The 16688-nt window shown below is 62.5% G+C and overlaps 1 protein-coding gene across 1 annotated transcript; it reads left to right on the forward strand.

The window, feature by feature from the left end:
• The first annotated feature begins 1056 nt into the window (after positions 1-1056).
• On the forward strand, positions 1057-15654 carry NGFR (nerve growth factor receptor). The gene is made up of 6 exons (XM_032202688.1): positions 1057-1157; positions 4610-4751; positions 8659-9018; positions 11030-11273; positions 12330-12490; positions 12567-15654. Exons 1-6 carry the CDS (start codon positions 1116-1118, stop codon positions 12866-12868), a joined length of 1251 nt encoding a protein of 416 aa, XP_032058579.1. The 5' UTR covers positions 1057-1115; the 3' UTR covers positions 12869-15654.
• Positions 15655-16688: the final 1034 nt, after the last annotated feature.

The raw sequence follows: 16688 nt of genomic DNA on the forward strand, positions 1-16688 counted from the left end.
CCGCCCCTGGCGCCAGCGGTTCTGGGCAGTTTCCAACAAAGCTCCTCACCAAAGCCACACAAAACCCACTGCTTTTTTTCCAACAAGCCCCACAAAGAGCGTTTCTGGTGCTGACACACCAAGGCGGGGGACAAACCGAGCTGGGGAAAGGCCGTGACATTTCCAACTCCCTCTCCCTTACACGCAGCTTAACAGCTCACCACCACGGGACCGGGGCTGGGCAGGATCAGGACGGGGCTGTCCTGGAATAAGCTGAAAGCGGAGGGAGCATCACGCGGGGAGATTTTTAGGAAATTAAGGATGTCATGATGGGTTTTTACACCTGAGGGTGGATTTGCAAAGGGAAGCAGGTGGCTTTACAAAGAGGAGCAGGTGGCTGCCGCTCCGGGCATGGCAACATCTCCTCCTCGCTGCTGGGAACTTCCCTTTGTCACCCGGAGGGTTGGCACAGACCTGGCAGGGGTCGTGGTCGTGGTCCTGGGGGTGTCACCGGTACCTGCAGGATGCTGTGCCTTGTCCCTGCAGCCAGAGGAAGTCTGGTGAGCCCACCCCAGCCTCAGCCCTCCGTCCACAGCCGCTGACCTGCCCGGAGCCTCTCTCCGAGCCTGCAGCATAATTAACAAAACCCATTAACGAGTCCGTGGTGAGGACAGGGGCTGGTGGAGAGCTGGAGAGGGGCGTGCGGGGATGGACGGATGGAGGCGTTCAAGGGGATGGAGAGAGATGGATGGATGGATGGATGGATGGATGGATGGATGGATGGATGGATGGATGGACAGAGGGATGAATGGACGGACAGACAGCAGAGAAGGGTGCACAGACGGACACAAACACCGGAGGGGCTGGGGGGAGCGCACCCCAAAAGCGCTTTGTGGGAGGGCGGCGGGTTCTTGCGGGGGCGAGGAGGTGGAGGGGGGGGGTCCGGGCTTTGTGTGCCGACAGAGGAGGGTGCTGGCTCTGCTGCTCGCCGTGATGCTCCGGGGGCGGAGAGGAGGAGGAGGAGGAGGAGGGACTTGCAGCCCTTTTCTGGTGCTGCCGAGGCGGCGGGCGGCAGAGGGAGGGCAGCCCGGCCGCGCACCCGCTGCTCGGGGGATGCGAGGCGACCCCCGCGCACCATGGCCGGGCTCCTGCCGCTGCTGCTGCTCCTGCTGCCGGCGGTGAGTGCCGGGCCGGGAGGCGGGGAGGGCTCCTGGCAGGTGCCCGGGGGACCCGGAGCCCTGGAGGGACCGGGGAAGGAGCGCGGGGGGTCCCCGGGTCCCGCAGGCACAAGGCAGAGGGGGGATGGAGAGGAGCCGGGGTACCCCGGCGCTGCGCCCCCGGGGCTCTCCAGCCTCTTATTTGGAGGGTCCCGGGGGTACCGGGCAAGTGGAAGGCGGGGAGGGCAAATGTAGAGGGCTGGAGGGTCCCGGAGGCACCGGGCAGCCGGGCTGGAGGGTCCCCCGGGTGGGCAAGCAGAGCGCGGCTGGGCGCAGAGGGAGGGGAGCGGGGAGGTGGGTGGGGATGGGGACCCCGCCGGGATGGTTTGTGCAGCCCCTCGCGTCCCGCTAGCGCCGAGCTGGGCTCTGCCATCCCTTTTCTCCCGGGAAAAAGGGTGGTGGTGGTGTGGGGAGGAGCAGCCCCACCCCTGTGCCTTCATCTCCTGAACCCCATGGCCCCAAACCTTCCCCTCTCCAAACTCAATGCCCTGTAGGAAGGGCAAAGCTTCCCTCCCCGCAGCGTGAGCCCCCCCGGACAGGCACAGCCTCAGCCCGTGCCACAGACAAAACTTCAGAGCCTGGGGGGTGACAGGGAAGAGGGGGACCCCCGGAGAAGGACACACGGACTGGGCGCACAGGACAGACGGAGCTACCTGGGGCAGAAACGGGGCTTTTGCTGCGGGAGGATTTGATGGGAGGGGGGTGTCCTGGAGGGCTCGGCAGGCAGCAGGACACCTTTTGGGCAGATGTTAAGCCCCGTGCCTCAGTGGTTTCATTCAGAGACCGAGGAGGAGAGCGGGGCTGGGGGCTCTGTGCCAGGGGGTCCCCTTCCCTCGGACACCCGTGGGGTGGGGGCCGGGCTGGATGAGCTCCCCAGGACCCGTGGCAGAGAAAGCAAGATGCAAGCCCAGCCAAACTGGTTCAAATGATTTCAACCCTGGGAAATTCCTCCCTCCTGAGGCAGCCTCCTGCAGCCAGGCAGGGCTTGGGGGTCCCCCAAACCCTGCAGCCACCTCCCCAGGTCAGGGCTGGATGCGTCCCCGAGGATTGCACCTGCCGAGCCCACCCAGCCCCACAGCAGAGCTGGAGAAGGGGAACCCCACTGCCCCTCCGATCCCTCACCAGGACAGGTCTAGAGGTGCTCACACAGCTGTGGCCACAGCCCCAGGGTTGCCCCAAACCCCAAGAACCCCAATTTCATGGCTCGTTACCTGTGCTGCTGGGACGGGAGCTCAGCAGGGGAGGAGGCAGAGCCCTGCCCGTCCTGCCGTGCCGAGGGCTGGCCGGACCCGGCGAGCTCCGACATGGCTCTCCGTGCTGCCCAAAGTTTGGGGAGTGCTCGGAGCCAGGGGTTTGGCCTTTTCTAGACAGGGTGCATAGCCAAAAAATGCAGAGCCCGTCTGTCAGGCTCGCAGGCGGTTCGGATCCAGGCTTGCCACTGGGCCCATCTCCAGCTGCAGCGTCGCCGCCGTTCCCCGCTCCGGCGCAACGCGGTTTTCTGTGCCAGGGCTGGGGAGATAATGGTGCCTCGCACAACTCGCTCCACGTAGCTCTTCCTCCAAGGCCATCTCCTCAACTGGCGGCGTCTGCTTGGGGAGAGAAACGCACAGGAACAACTCAGAAAGCAATTAAAAGCTCACAAAGGTGTTGCTCGCACCCTCTGCGCGTCCCCCCTCCTCGGCCCAGCTGTCAAGATGCTTTATAGTGTTAATACCTGTGGCTTTGTCAACAGGAGTTGTGTTAATAACATGCACATTTCAGCGGGCTAATGCAGACCATGTGCCCCCCCTCATGAGCGTGTTAATCTTTACGAACGTTTCAGTGCTCGAGATGGAGCTGAAAGGGAAATGCAGGCGGGGAAGGTGGGGGCGGGCGCCGCACCTGGGACTGGAAGTTGCATTTTCCACACCATTTAGAAGCGCCGAGGGTAGGACCTGGCAGCGGGGAGGGGGAAGCACAGGGTGTCCCTCAGCAGCCTGAGGAGAGCAGGGGGAAGCTGTCGGGGCTCGGGGTCTTCGCACGGAGGAAACGACGCAGCCGGGTCCTGGCCCCGCGGGGCTGCTCGCAGCTGCCTCGGGCGCGGGCGGCGTGGGAGAGCTGGCTGCTGCTGGCCCCAGCTGCTGGCCCCAGCCTTCCCAGCACTATTTATAGCCAGGCACGTTGGGATGCTTCCCTCCTTCCCAGCCGCCGCTGCGGGGAGCAGAAACCTGCCCGAGCGTGGGGGGGATCGTTGCAGAGGGAGCAGCAGGGTGAGCTCCAGCCCTGCGCCCCGCCTGGGTCGCTGCAAGCAGCGGGGCACAACCCTGCTGCCTGGCTCAGTCCCTGCTGCAAATCCAGCCCCTTTCTCACCCCCCCAGCTGGTATTTGGGGGCGCTGGAAGTGCCCCCCATGCCAAACCCTCTCTCGCCCGTGCAGCCGGGGCCCGGTGCCAGGTCAGGCTGGCGAAGCAGCGCCAGCCAGGAGAGCGCATGCTTTCCAGCGCAGGGTAATTGGAGCACTTTGTCATTCAGCTGCCTATAATTGGCGCTCCATTGTCTCAGGCCGGGCCGGATGATGCCGGATGATGCACCCGTGAGTTCATAACGCCGCATTGTGCGAAGAAGAGAGGCGGCCAAGTGGCTGGCAAGGCATCCAGATGCTTGGGGACGCAGGGAGGGGGAGCTCCTCCAGGCTCCCGTTGAGTTTTTTCCCCCCAAAACCAGGCTCAGGCTGATGGCAGAGGGATGGCGAGGCCAACCCACAGCCCGGCCAGCGCTGCTCCCCGCTGCAAAGTGCATGTGCTCCAAACCGCACCGCTCATGGCACTTTTATTGCTTCCATGTGTGATGACAGGTTTTATAAGCAAATCCACTCACTCCCATTAGGCGGCTGAAGCTCTCTGGGCTCCTTTTAAAGTCTTCATTTCCATCGTGGGGGCTGATTTCCAATCGTGATGTTCAGTGAGAGCATGGTGTGGAGCGGGGACCCCAGCTCTCCAAACCCTCCCGTGGGGGCTGGCAGGGCTCCCTGCAGCCCGGCTGGGGGCAATGCCCTGCTGCCCACCAGGCAGGGCAGGGCTGAGCCTTTTGGGATGGCAAAACATCCTCATGGGGCTGGGGGGGAGCAGGTGAGAGACGAGAACACACAGTGCCATTACCCTGCTTCCCCCATCACGTCCACCAGCCCCAGGCTCTCATCGCCTCCATCAGTAACACTTCGAGGGGCTTTCCAAATGAGTGAGTTTTGCCTAGGAAAACCACTTAACTCCCCTCTCTCCCGAGCCCTGCGTTTAATACACGATTCCCCTTTCATCCAGACATCGGGTGTCCACCCCATGGCACAACCCCGCCTGGATGCCACGCGTTTCTCTGCCCACCCTTGCAGGGGGAATCCCGGCGCCGAGAGTCACCTCCCAGCTCTGTTTTCTCCCCCAGGGACCCGCCTGGGGCTCCAAGGACAAGTGCTTCACCAAGATGTACACCACGAGCGGGGAGTGCTGCAAAGCCTGCAACCTGGGCGAGGGGGTGGTGCAGCCCTGCGGGGTCAACCAGACCGTCTGCGAGCCCTGCCTGGACAGTGAGTACCTGCTCCCCCCCCGCCGAGGGTGTTGGGCACAGGGGGGGGGGCTTTGGGGACCACCAGCAGGCACCGGGGTCCTCCCCGTGCGCATCCCCTTGGGAGAGTTGTGTGGATGCACTTCGTGCCGCTCGCTGCAGCCTCCCGGTGCCCAACTCCTGCACAAACGCGCCCAAATGGCAGGATTTCTTCCAGGATTTTCCCCCAATCCTTCAGCCATCTGCCCAGCAAATCCCAACCCCAGATCCAACAACTGCCCCGTTCCAGGACCTGCTGGTGCCAGGCACGTTTGCAGGTCCCCTTCCAGGGCGCTGTCCCCCAGCTCCCCCCCAGCACTGCCCTCCAAAACCTGCCCACACCGCGGTCTCCCAGCGAGCCACCTGTACCACTGCTGGTTTTACCTTGTAAAGGCTGCAAAATAAAGCTGGGGGAGGGAGAAGCAAATCACACAGGCTCCTGATACAGCAGGGGGGGGACAGTTTTCAGCTGGCCAGCCCCAGGCACATTGCCTATGTCAAACACTTCGTAAATGTCGCTCAGGTTTGTGCTGGCGAGCTGGGTAAATGCGTACAGACGAAGTGGCCCAACTCTTGGTGTTTAAACAACGCCATGGTAGGCGTAAGCAACCTGCCCTTCAAATTTACTGCTGCAAAGCCTTTGAAGAGCTGGGGACAAGTCTTTGTAGGGGAATCTGTGCCAGCCAAGCCCAGAGCGCTCCGGGGATGTGGTTTGAGAGGGGGAAGGGGCAGAGCACGGCCATGAGGGGAGTGAAAGAGGCAGAGACCGGAGGGGGAGAAGCCCTATAAGAGGAGAAACCCCATAACCAGAGCGGCACCGGCACAGAGCAGCATCAGGGCAGGGCTAAAAATACCTCTGCCTTCCTGCAAAATCGATGAAGGGCGCTCGCCCTCCGAGCAGCCGGGGAGGCTGCAACCCACCGGCTGCAACCTTGGGGCGGGCTCGCTGCCTCTGGCTCCAGGGCTGCAAACCCAGAGGGCACGGCCAGGGCTGCTTTGTGTCCCAGAGATGCTCCCGATGGGAACGCCTCACACAAAGCCCCTCCGTTTCCAGGCCGGGGATGGCTTCCTTCCCACCTTCTTTCTGGGAACTGGGGGTGGAAGGGAGTTTCCACCCTCCCCGGAGGACGGTGGGTGCAGAGGTTACGGAGAGCCCACGGCCTGGGTGCGTGAGCCAGGGCACGGGTGCTGGGGGCTGTACGTGAGTGCTGCTGCTCCGGTTTGCACCCCAGCAGGATTAACCTCTGGCACCAGCTCTGGAGGGTCAGGGAGCTGAGCTGGAAAGCATGGAGACAAAAAGGCACCCCTCCGTGCCTCAGTGTCCCCCACAGCCCTCACACACCCCAGTTGGGAGCACCCACACCCCAGCGCTCTCCTCACTCACCCAAGCACCTGGTGTAAATCCCAGGGCAGGATCAGGCCTCCACCACCCCCCTGGGCAGCAAGGGGACAGCCTGGTCCCTCGTTGCATCAACTGGGAAGAGCAAACAAACCCCAAAACCACAAAGAAAATGGGAGATAACCTCCCTGCCAGCCGTCCTGCTTTATACTCCCAGCCCTGCCCCAGCTGCTGTTTGTTGTCGATGCAGCAGGGGCTGAGCCCCACAATTCATCAGCTGGGTGCTGCTGAGTGGGGCTGAGGGATGGGTGCTGGGGGTGCTAGGTGCTGAAAGGTCCCCAATTGCCCTCTGAGCCTAGGGGGGGATTTCTGGGGATGGAGAGGAGACCTGCAAACCCATCACCAGCCTGTGCTGGGATGGGGACGGGATCCTTTGGGAGCTGCTTCCACCCTTCTCCCCCAGCCTGGGCTCCCACCGGCTCCAAGGGTCACTGCGTGGGCAGCCCCTTCCCTGCAGAATTCCCCCAGCTGCCGGAACAGGCAGAAAAAACAGGCTACGGGGAACAGGGGCACGAAAATCCTCACCTCCACCCCAGGCTGCCTCCGAGGCTTCGCCTTGGACAGCTTCCCGACCCACCGGCCAAATCGTTTCGCAAAGACTTTTTGCTCCTATCAAAGCAGCACCCCCCCCAAACCCTGAAGGCAGCGGTTCCTGCAGCAGCCCAAACGGCCACTTGCTTTTTTATTATAATTTTTATTCTCTCCCTCCCTCGCTGCCCCCCCCCACCCCCCCAGAGGCTGCCTCATGATTTATTTATCCCCCTTCACCAGCCTCCATCGCTGCGGGAGGGAGGGGGGCCCCGGCTGAATCTCAGCTGTAATTGCTCAGCTCCGATACCTTTGCTGCCACTGAAAATGTGCCCACTCAGCCGTATGCCTTTCCTGGCCACTTCCCCGCTCTAATGGTGCCTATCAATAATTCAGAATAATGCGAGGGACGAGGCCAGGTTAATGGGAGCCGCGCACGCCAGCAGCCGACCCAGCGCGGCTCTGCCTCCGCTCGGCCGGGCAGGGGTTGCTCGCCCACCCCAGGCCCCCCTGCCATTAGCTGAATCTGCTGCTTTTGGCATGGTTTGGGCATGACACAGTGATGTGTGGCATAATTCTGAGGTGGTTGGTGCAGAGGACCCCGTCCCTGAAGGAGAAGGAATGGGTTTGGGGAGCCCCGGGGACATCCCGGTGCTGGCTCGGTGCCCTTGTCCTTGGGGTGCAGCCGGGGAGCTGCCCCTGCCCGTCACCGTCACCTCAGGGCTCTTCCTTCCCCTCTGTCCTGAAAATGTTATAAAAGAGGCACCAGAGCAGCTCCTCCTGCCAGCTTCTTGGCCACCACAAGAAGCTGGAGGCCACCAGAGGTGCTGGGAGGCCACAGGGAAGGTTTGGCCGGTGCAGGGCGGGGGCGCAGCCCTGGGAGCTTCCAGAGGAAATCCCCAGCTCCTGATTAAGGATGGAGAGGTGGCTGGTTTGCCTTCCTGAGGGCTTGCACATCATTCCCCAACACATTCTCCAAGGAGGGGATGGGGGATTGGACTTTCCCCCGCATTTCAGCAGCGTAGGCTACGGGGAAACCACTGCAAAGACCGTGATGGAGAGAGAGCGACTGTGCCCTCCAGGACGGGCACTGATCCTGGCTCGCTGGGCTAAAAATAACCTCAAACACCTTGGGGACCATGCAGGGGAAGGAGGGGACGCAGGGGGGGGCTCGTCGGGCTTCGGGAGGGTATTGATTTACACGGCAGAGTCAGCCCTGCGGGGTGAAACTGGAGAGCAAGGAGCCCCGGGGTCAGAGGAGAGTCAGCAATTAGTGTTGTAACCTCCTGTTTGCATCACCTCCCGCATCCCCTGGCCTCCCCGGTGGGGAGCACGAGGCCAAACGGGGGGGGGACACAGGGCAGAGATGTCCCCAGGGACCTCCCGGGCAGGATGCAGAGGGGAAAGCTTTGGGGATGCGATGTCTGTCGGTGCCAGTGTGGGCCATGGGGACCGTCCGCAGGTCGGAAATGGGGACGGTGCCCTGGCCGCGCACAGGGACGCTCGCTCTGGGACACGGGCACCAAGGACATGGGCATGGCTGGGATGGGTGTGATGGGAAGGGACAGCAATGAGATCTCTGCAGGCTGCAGGAGCTCCAAGGACCCGAGTTAGGGGCTGCACTCCCCCCTCAGCACAAGGAATTGCTGCAAAAAGGGATTTGCTGTTAACAGGAAGGGAACAGGCAAGGGGAGGCCACAAAGTCGCCAGGGGCTGGAAGGGGACCGGTGGTTTTGGGGGGGCTGCAGTGGGGCAAACTCTCCCCATGTCTCAGAGGAGGAGGAAAACAATGAAAAGCGCCATTCCCAGCCTGCAACCCCTGCACAAACCCAGCTCCCCCAGCAGGATGGGACTGGGAGCTGGGGGCTGCAGCAAAGCCACCGCAGGGGCGCAGAGCGGCCAGCGGGGACGGGGACACTCCAGTGGCCCTCTGCTCACCCCCTTTTTGCCCCCTCCTTCCCAGGCGTGACCTACTCGGACACGGTGAGCGCCACGGAGCCGTGCAAGCCGTGCACGCAGTGCGTGGGGCTGCAGAGCATGTCGGCGCCCTGCGTGGAGTCGGACGACGCCGTGTGCCGCTGCGCCTACGGCTACTACCAGGACGAGCTGAGCGGGAGCTGCAAGGAGTGCCGGGTCTGCGAGGTGGGCTTCGGCCTCATGTTCCCCTGCAGGGACTCGCAGGACACGGTGTGCGAGGAGTGCCCCGAGGGCACCTTCTCGGATGAGGCCAACTTCGTGGACCCCTGCCTGCCCTGCACCATCTGCGAGGAGAACGAGGTGATGGTGAAGGAGTGCACGGCCACCTCCGACGCCGAATGCAGAGGTACCGCTGCCTTTTGAGGGGGGAGCAGGGCTCGCTGGCTCTCGTGGTGCAAGCACAGCCATCTGCAGTGCTCTGTGCCTCGGTTTCCCGTTGCACAGCAGCAATGGGGAGGTGGGTGCAGGGCCCTGGGGGTGGAGGAGAAGAAAGGACCCCGTGTCCAGCTGAGATCCCCACCCCTTGGGCATCGCAGCACGCAGCTTCCTAAGGAGCCAGCGCTTGCTGCGAGCCTTCAGCCCCCTTGCAAATGCTCAGCCAAGAGGTCCGGCAGCCTCGGATGTTGCTTTCGCTGCCACCAGAGCCTTCGTCAAAAGGAAATCTGGCAGCCGATGGGTTTTCAATGGGAATTAACTGCTGCTGCCCTCAGAAAAAGCTGGGGAGCAGCCAGCCCCACAGCCCGGGAAGGTTTGGTGCGCAGCATCATTCAGCAGAGCAGCCTGGCCGTGCTGCCCCATGCCATGCACAGTCCCCGTATCCCAGTGGGGCTGTTTTTGGGGGGGGTTTAGGCTGGCACCGGGGCTGCCCCGGCTGCTTTTGGCAACAGCAGCACGGTTCCTGCCCTGAGCCCAGTGGCTTAGAAAAAGGGGCTTTGTCCCGCACGCCGCTGATTCACAGCACGAGGCGGCAGCCAGCGCAGCTCCCTTTGGCTGATCCCTTGGAAGGGTCGAGTAAATGGAGCCATAAGTCAAGGAGCACAGGGTGAGCTTTGTTAGCTGCCAGCGGGGCCCCGCCGGATACGGCCGTGGTGGCCACCGAAGCGTTGCTCCCAAAGGGCAGCGGGATCCGGATGGGGGCCACGGCTGGGAGGGTCGGCACAGGGGGCTGCCAGCACCAGGAGACCCCTTTCTTCCCCCCCTGGGGACAGCCAGCAGGCAGGGGGAGGTGTCCCCCGTGCTGTCGTGGTGCTGGAGAGCTCGGGGTGCACGAGCAGAGGTGGAACCACCAGGCTGGGGATTGCACCAGGGCTGGTTGTTTGCCTGCAGTTGCACAGGGGCTGGTGCAGCAGGGAGCAGGAATTGGGCTGTGCCCAGGAGGGGTTGGTTGGGGCTTGCTCCAGCCTCGAGCTTGCAAAGTGCCTGGGGCACCGGGTGGCCGGGGACGTGGCACAGCCCCGGTGTGGCACAGCGGGGACACAGCCCTGCAGAGCTCGCCCGGAGGCTGCCCACGGGCACGGGGAAAGGCCCTGGAGAGGGGCAGGGGTAGGTCTGGGGGGAGGCAGGCTCTGCGGGGGGGTTGGGCACGCAGGTGAGAGCTCTTCCCAGTGCAAGACGAGGCACATCCATCTGCTGGGTGTGGATGTATGGGTGGGAACGGGGTCACTCCCAGATCGGGGCTGGGCTGGCGGGGCGCACCCAGCAGGCAGGGGCCAGGGGAAGGGGACAAGCCGAGGATTCCCCCTTTCTGCTCCCCCCTGGGGGGTTGAATCCAGGCTGCGGGCAGCAGATGAAGCCAGGCAGACCCGGCTCCTTGCGAGCTGCAGAGGCAGCTGCTTTGCCTTAGGCAGGTCTCGGTGCAGATGTGCTGTAGGTGGGAGGCATCTGGGGCTGCAGCCTGGGGACCGAGCCCCATAGCAGCTCTCTGGGATCAGCGACAGGAGCCCGGGGCTCAGCCAGCAGGTTTGCATGTCTGGGGGCAGAGCTCCTCTTCCATCCCAGTGCCAGGGCTGGAGCAAACCCTCAGTGGGGATAAACAAACCCTGCTTGTGCGAGGCTGGATGCCCACAGGCAACAGGGACGCACAGATACGTGGTTTGTCCCTTGCTGAATGGCTCGAGCAAAGCCGTGCTGGGACAGGAAAACCTTCAAAGTCGTGTCCAAGCAGCCCAGCCAAGACCAGGCACCATCAGCCTTTCGGAAGAGGAGACAGCTTTGGCTTGTCTCGGGGTCCAGAGGGACTGGGGGCCCAGGTTGGCTTGCAAGGACAAGCTTGGGGACAAGGGGCTGTGCCAGAGCTGCTACAAGTCACCGCCGGGTACGTGGCTGACCCTTCCCTTTGTTTTTTCCCCTCCTGGCAGACCTCCACCCTCGCTGGACAACACACACCCCGTCCCTGGCGGGCTCTGAGAGCCCCGAACCCGTCACCAGGGACCCCTTCAACACCGAGGCCATGGCCAGCACCCTGGCAGACACCGGCACCACCGTCATGGGCAGCTCGCAGCCCGTCGTGAGCCGCGGCACAGCCGACAACCTCATCCCCGTCTACTGCTCCATCCTGGCGGCTGTGGTGGTGGGGCTGGTGGCTTACATCGCCTTCAAAAGGTAGAGAAGCAGGGCAGAGCCCTGGGGGTGTGTAGGAAAAAGGGGGAGTTGGATGGGGGAAGCAGCCTGTGCCCACCCCCCTTGGAGGTCCTGCGTTTGGAGCAGTCACCGACAGCGCCACGAAACGAGGGAGGGGAGCAGGGTGGGTGGGCAGGAGCTGGATTGCCAAGAAATGCACGAGAAATAAGGCAGCTGAGGAGATGAAAAAGGGCGATCGCAGCAGGCTGGGGGTGCAAGCCGTGCTCCCCTGCCACCCCCAACACAAACACCCCCCCGCTCATCCCCCCGCGGGCAGCCGTCGTGGCCGATCACACTCAGCGGCTCATCCCTGGGTGTGCACCTGGCCCCGTGCAGGTCAGGGCTGGCTCGGCTGCTCCCCATGCACCCCCCTGGGCTGGAGGCACCCTGAGGGGTCCCCCCAGCATCTTCTCCCCACCAGGACCTCAGCCCAGGCTCACGCAGCCACCCGGCCCCACACGTGCTGCCCAGATGCGAGCCTGCAGCTCGTGCGCCCCACGTGCACCCCGGTCCCTGCCGTGTCCCCAGCCCCCCCAGTGGCCCCGTTCCAGCCCCAGAGGGCACCGAGCCCCACGTGCACCACCCACGAGAAGGCGGCGACGTGGGTGCGTGCACCCAGCCGAAGCCCCAGCTGCGCCTTCACGTGGGCACAGCGCTGCACGTGGGGACCCGCACGCAGCTCCATGTGCGCACACGCGTGCAAACCGCCCGGCAGCTGCCTTTCTGCAGCGGGGCCGTGCAGGAGGGAGCCACATCCCGCGCCCTTGCAATGCTCAGGAGCTGGGCAGCTGCAAAAGCAGAGGCACTCGGTGCTGATTTAACCTGATCCAGCTGGCGGAGGGGTTGAGCCAGAGGTTACGGGGGAAACACTGCTTGGGAAAACGGTTCCGAGCAGGGGACAAGGCAACGAAGCCGCTCCCAAAGCCAGGGGTGCCATGTAGGGGATGCTGCCCCAGGGGTGGGGATGGGATGGGATGGGATGGGATGGGATGGGATGGGATGGGATGGGACAGTGCCCCCCTGCTCCTCTCCGTGCAGGTGGAACAGCTGCAAGCAGAACAAGCAAGGGGCCAACAACCGCCCGGTGAACCAGACGCCCTCCCCGGAGGGGGAGAAGCTGCACAGTGACAGCGGCATCTCGGTGGACAGCCAGAGCCTGCACGACCAGCAGCCAAACAGCCAGGGCACGCAGGGGCCAGGTAGGGCGAGCTGGGGACCACGGGGCGGGTGGGGGCACCGCGTCCCAGCGCCTTAACCCCCCTTCACCCTTCGCAGCCCCCAAGGGAGACGGGAGCCTGTACGCCAACCTGCCGCCGGGCAAGCAGGAGGAGGTGGAGAAGCTGCTGAGCAGCTCGGCCGAGGAGACGTGGAGGCAGCTGGCCGGGGAGCTGGGCTACAAAGAGGACCTCATTGACTCCTTCACGCGGGAGGAATCGCCCGCCCGCGCCCTCCTGGCCGACTGGTCCTCCAAGGAGACGGCCACCCTGGACGCCCTCCTGGTGGCCCTGCGGAAAATCCAGCGCGGGGACATCGCCGAGAGCTTGTACAGCGAGTCCACCGCCACCTCGCCCGTCTGAAGGGCGGCCCGGGGGGGAGAGGTGCCACCGGGGGCCCCGTGCCCGGCCGCCCCCTCGCCTCTCCCCTCCCTGGCACCGAGACCCCCGGAGAGGAGGGTGGGAAGGAAGCGAGGGCTCCCCGGGCCCCCCAGTTTTACGGCCCTCTATGCACTGAGCTCCTGGTTTCGGTATCGCCCCCTCCCACCGCCGAGCCCCCCCGGCAGCCCCTGACCCAGCCGGGCTCGGTCCCGCTCCACGCCTGCTGCCGGAGCATCCTCTAGGGCGGCTGGGCGCACGCAGGGACGAGCACCACTCTCAGGTCTCTCCTCTTCTCTCTTCTTCCAGCCCCTTCCCTGTCCTCCTCGGGGCTCCGTGTCTCTCCCTCCTGCCCTTTCTCCTCGCCCCATGCTGCTGTTCTCTTCCTCTCCCCTCCGCCGCCCTGAAATTCACCCTCTTCCCCCAAACCGCGAGCAAAGGGCAGGGCTGGGATGGGCACAGCGAAGCGGAGCCGCTGCGGCGGGATTTGGGGAGGGGGCTGGTCCCTAAGCTGGGCTGTGTGACTGGGGGGTGGGCTGGGGGAAAGGACTCGGCTTCCAGCAGCCCAACCTACACTGTGAAATTTGGGGTGCGCTCCCCGGGGCCGGCAGCTTTTGGCCTGGGTGGGGAGCAGCCACCAAATGCTGGGGACAGCCCCAAAAGGAGAGCAGGTGTCCGGGTGCCACCACCCTTGCGCCAGTGCCAGGAGTGCTGGAGATCCACTGAGGGGGGGGACCCCAAAAGTCTAAAGGGCTGACAAAAGTGCCTGCCTGCAGCGGGAACACGACAAAAGGGCTTTGCTCATCCTCCCCTCGGCACGAATCCCGGCATCCCTGCGCTGCACGCCCCAGGAGCAAAGCCACCCTGGTGCAATTGCACTGTCCCCCTTGCACAGGGCTGGCAACTGGGGGGGGCAGCTCCTCCTCAAGACCCCATACTGGGCCTGTACTTGTCCTGGACTGGTGGCACTGGGGTCCCAACCCTTCTAGCTCACACATCAACCCCATCCTCCTGGCACTCAGTGAGGCTGCAGAAGGAGCAGCCGCCAGGTGAGCGCCCAGGGCTCCTTTAGAGCTGCCGCCGGCCAGCGCAGCCCTGGAGGATGTCCCCCAAAACGGGGCAGCTTTGCCATCTCCCTCGCCTGGAGGGTTTTTTTTGCAGAGCAAGGACTGCAAGGTGAGCTCACACCATGCAGGAGCCGGGTACGGCTGAGCCTCCAGCCTTCCCCTTTAGCCTCCTGCTTCAGCCAGAAACCTCACCGAGCGCAGGAGGAGATTTTCCTTCCCTCTTCGAAGAGCTAAGCAAGACTTGTAAATAATTCCGCCTTGTTTTACTAATGCTCGATGTTTCTACGTGTCATGGGGTGATGGTGCCCACCCCAAACCCTCAGCTCAGCCACCCCGGGCTGCTCGCTCCCGGCTTCCCACCTGCAGGCTGAGCTTTCCTCTTCTTGCAGCCTCGTCCTTGTTCCCACCTCGCCTCTGGCCTTAAAGACTCGATGGAGAAGTGGGGAAACGTGCGCGTGCTCGCTCCAAAAACCACTGCAGGGGGTCTGCGAGGAGCTTGGGGACACCGAGGGGTTTGGCTGATCCTGGTGGAGAGCTCGGTGCCCTGCAGCCTGTTTCTGCCTGAAGATCAGGAGGTAATGCTGGACTGTGAGGATGATGGAGCACTGGAACTTGTCTCCATCCTTGGAAAGCTCCAAAAGCCGCCTGGACACGGTCCTGGGTGCCCTGCTCCGGGTGGTCCTTCTGGAGCAGGGCTTGGAGAGATGGGCCCAGAGGTCCCTGCCCAATTCGCCCATTCTGGGATCCCGCAAGGGGGCCTGGAGCCAACATTGGTGGAAACTCAACACCCGATCCCATAAAAGCTTTTGGAAACTTTGCTCCCTGGGTTTTGGAAGATAAAAATGCCCGGGCTGCCTTTGGATCAGGCTGGGATGTCGAGTGCCTCCTGCCCTGGCACGAAGCAGCTGTGCACCAAGAGCACTGAAATCCAAGGAAAACACCCCAAATTTGACTCTGGCTTGCAAGCCTCCAGCTGGGGTGCCAGCTCCTTCCAGACTGAGCCATCCCCAGGGATGCTTTGGGATGAACTCAAGCGTTGGTTACCGTGATGTGGTTTCCCTCGGTCCCTTCTTTTGGTGAAGCGACTCGAAGCAAGCGCCTGCGCTGGGTTCTGCCAACTCCTCCTCAAAAACCTGCCCGGGTGAGCCTGGCCGAGCCACCCGGGATGCACCGTGCCAGATGCAAATCGCTTTTCTTCAGGACAATATTGCCATGGTCTCAGGTTTCTATTGCCACAGCAAGGGGTCCTTTCCTCGCCCTTCGACCGAGCCTCGCGGCCGAGGAAACGGAGACAAACTCAGCATCCAAAGAGAAGCCGCGGGACGCCTCAAATCCCTGGTTGCAGGAAAACTAATAATAATAATAATAACTTTAAAAAAAAGAAAAAAAAAAAAGGAGGGAAAACAAGCCAAAGTTAATGCTCGTCGGTACGTTTTGTGTCCTTTTCTAATGTTTCTGTTGTACAAAGACCGTGTGTTTTCTCCACTTGTTCCCCCACTCCCCCTGTGATACCAACGCCGATTTATTAGAGGTTTGTGGCGAACGATTTGCCGTTGTAGAAGGAGTTTGTGGGGGTGCCGGGAGGGGTGCGAGCAGCATGAGGTGGGAGGGATCCTGCACGGGGGCTGGCGGGGCGCGGGGCCGGCTCGGTGGGTAGCTATCCTTGTGTATCGGTCGGATGCCAATAAAGAGCATCACAGCGTCGGCATGCTTTTGTTTTTTTTCTCCCCACCCCCCCAAGAAGCAAGATTTGTGCTTCCACGATAGGAAAGAACCTCAAAGGCCTTCAAGGATGGTGTTTCCCTTGGCTTCTTGTGCTGCCTTAGGCACCAGGAGCCTGATCCCGCACCTTGAGCTGTTGGCAACGCTGCCACTGGCACCCAAGATGCGGGCTCAGGCTCCTGAAATCCTACACAAAACCCCAAAGCAGGCAGATTTATTTGCATAGGGGCCAATTTTTGCCATGAGTTCAGGAAGGGGCAGGAGGGCTCCCCTCCTGGGGAGGCAAAGGGATGCGGGGCACGTTTCTGATGCTTGATACTCACCCGGCTCGTAGGCAGCCAAATTTTTTGGGGAAAACAAAACAAAACAAAACACAGGGGTGGAAGGGCCAGGCTTTGGAGGATCTCCAGCACTGTGCCAGCCCATGACAGGTTAAAATAAATAAATAAAATAAATAAAAGGTTGGCTCCTGCAACAAAGAGCTGCCGGCGGCAGCAGCTGGCGCCTTCCCAAAGACGGGCACGTGGGGAGAGGCTGGGGCTGCTGCTCCAAGAGCTTCACGCAGGATTGCGTGTGGGTTTGCACACACAAGTATTTACACATTGCAGTTTATAAGGGCTTGAAATAGGACGCTCAAATGTAGCTGGTTTCATTTTTTTGCCTGGCCTGGGTAGCTCTCTAGCAGGAAATGTAATGAGGAGCAGGGCTACACGCACAGAAAGAGTGTTCCCTTTTTTTTTTTTTTTTCCCATCTTCTTCTCAGGCTCCCACACGGTACTGCAAATAAACAGGGGAAAATAATTGCAATCAATCCATTAGGTTTAATCTGCATCCTCTTAATCCCCGTCCTCCCCTGGGAAAAAGGCTGGAGCGGAGAAGAGGAGCGGAGCTGAAAGTGGGAGCTGGGAGGTTTCTGCCTGCAGCACCTGGGAAGAGCTGGAAGCACAGGAGGGACCGGGGTGGGGGGACACCCACACATCCCCCCCAGCCCTCCCTGCATCCCTTGGTGAAGCTGG

Source organism: Aythya fuligula, chromosome 24 (assembly GCF_009819795.1).
Source record: "Aythya fuligula isolate bAytFul2 chromosome 24, bAytFul2.pri, whole genome shotgun sequence".
NCBI classification, from domain to species: domain Eukaryota; kingdom Metazoa; phylum Chordata; class Aves; order Anseriformes; family Anatidae; genus Aythya; species Aythya fuligula.

Coding starts and splice junctions, on each gene's coding strand:
- NGFR (XM_032202688.1), top strand. CDS start 1,116: ATGGCCGGGCTCCTGCCGCTGCTGCTGCTCCTGCTGCCGGCG. Junction 1,158..4,609: donor TGCTGCTCCTGCTGCCGGCG/GTGAGTGCCGGG, acceptor TTTCTCCCCCAG/GGACCCGCCTGGGGCTCCAA. Junction 4,752..8,658: donor CTGCGAGCCCTGCCTGGACA/GTGAGTACCTGC, acceptor CCTCCTTCCCAG/GCGTGACCTACTCGGACACG.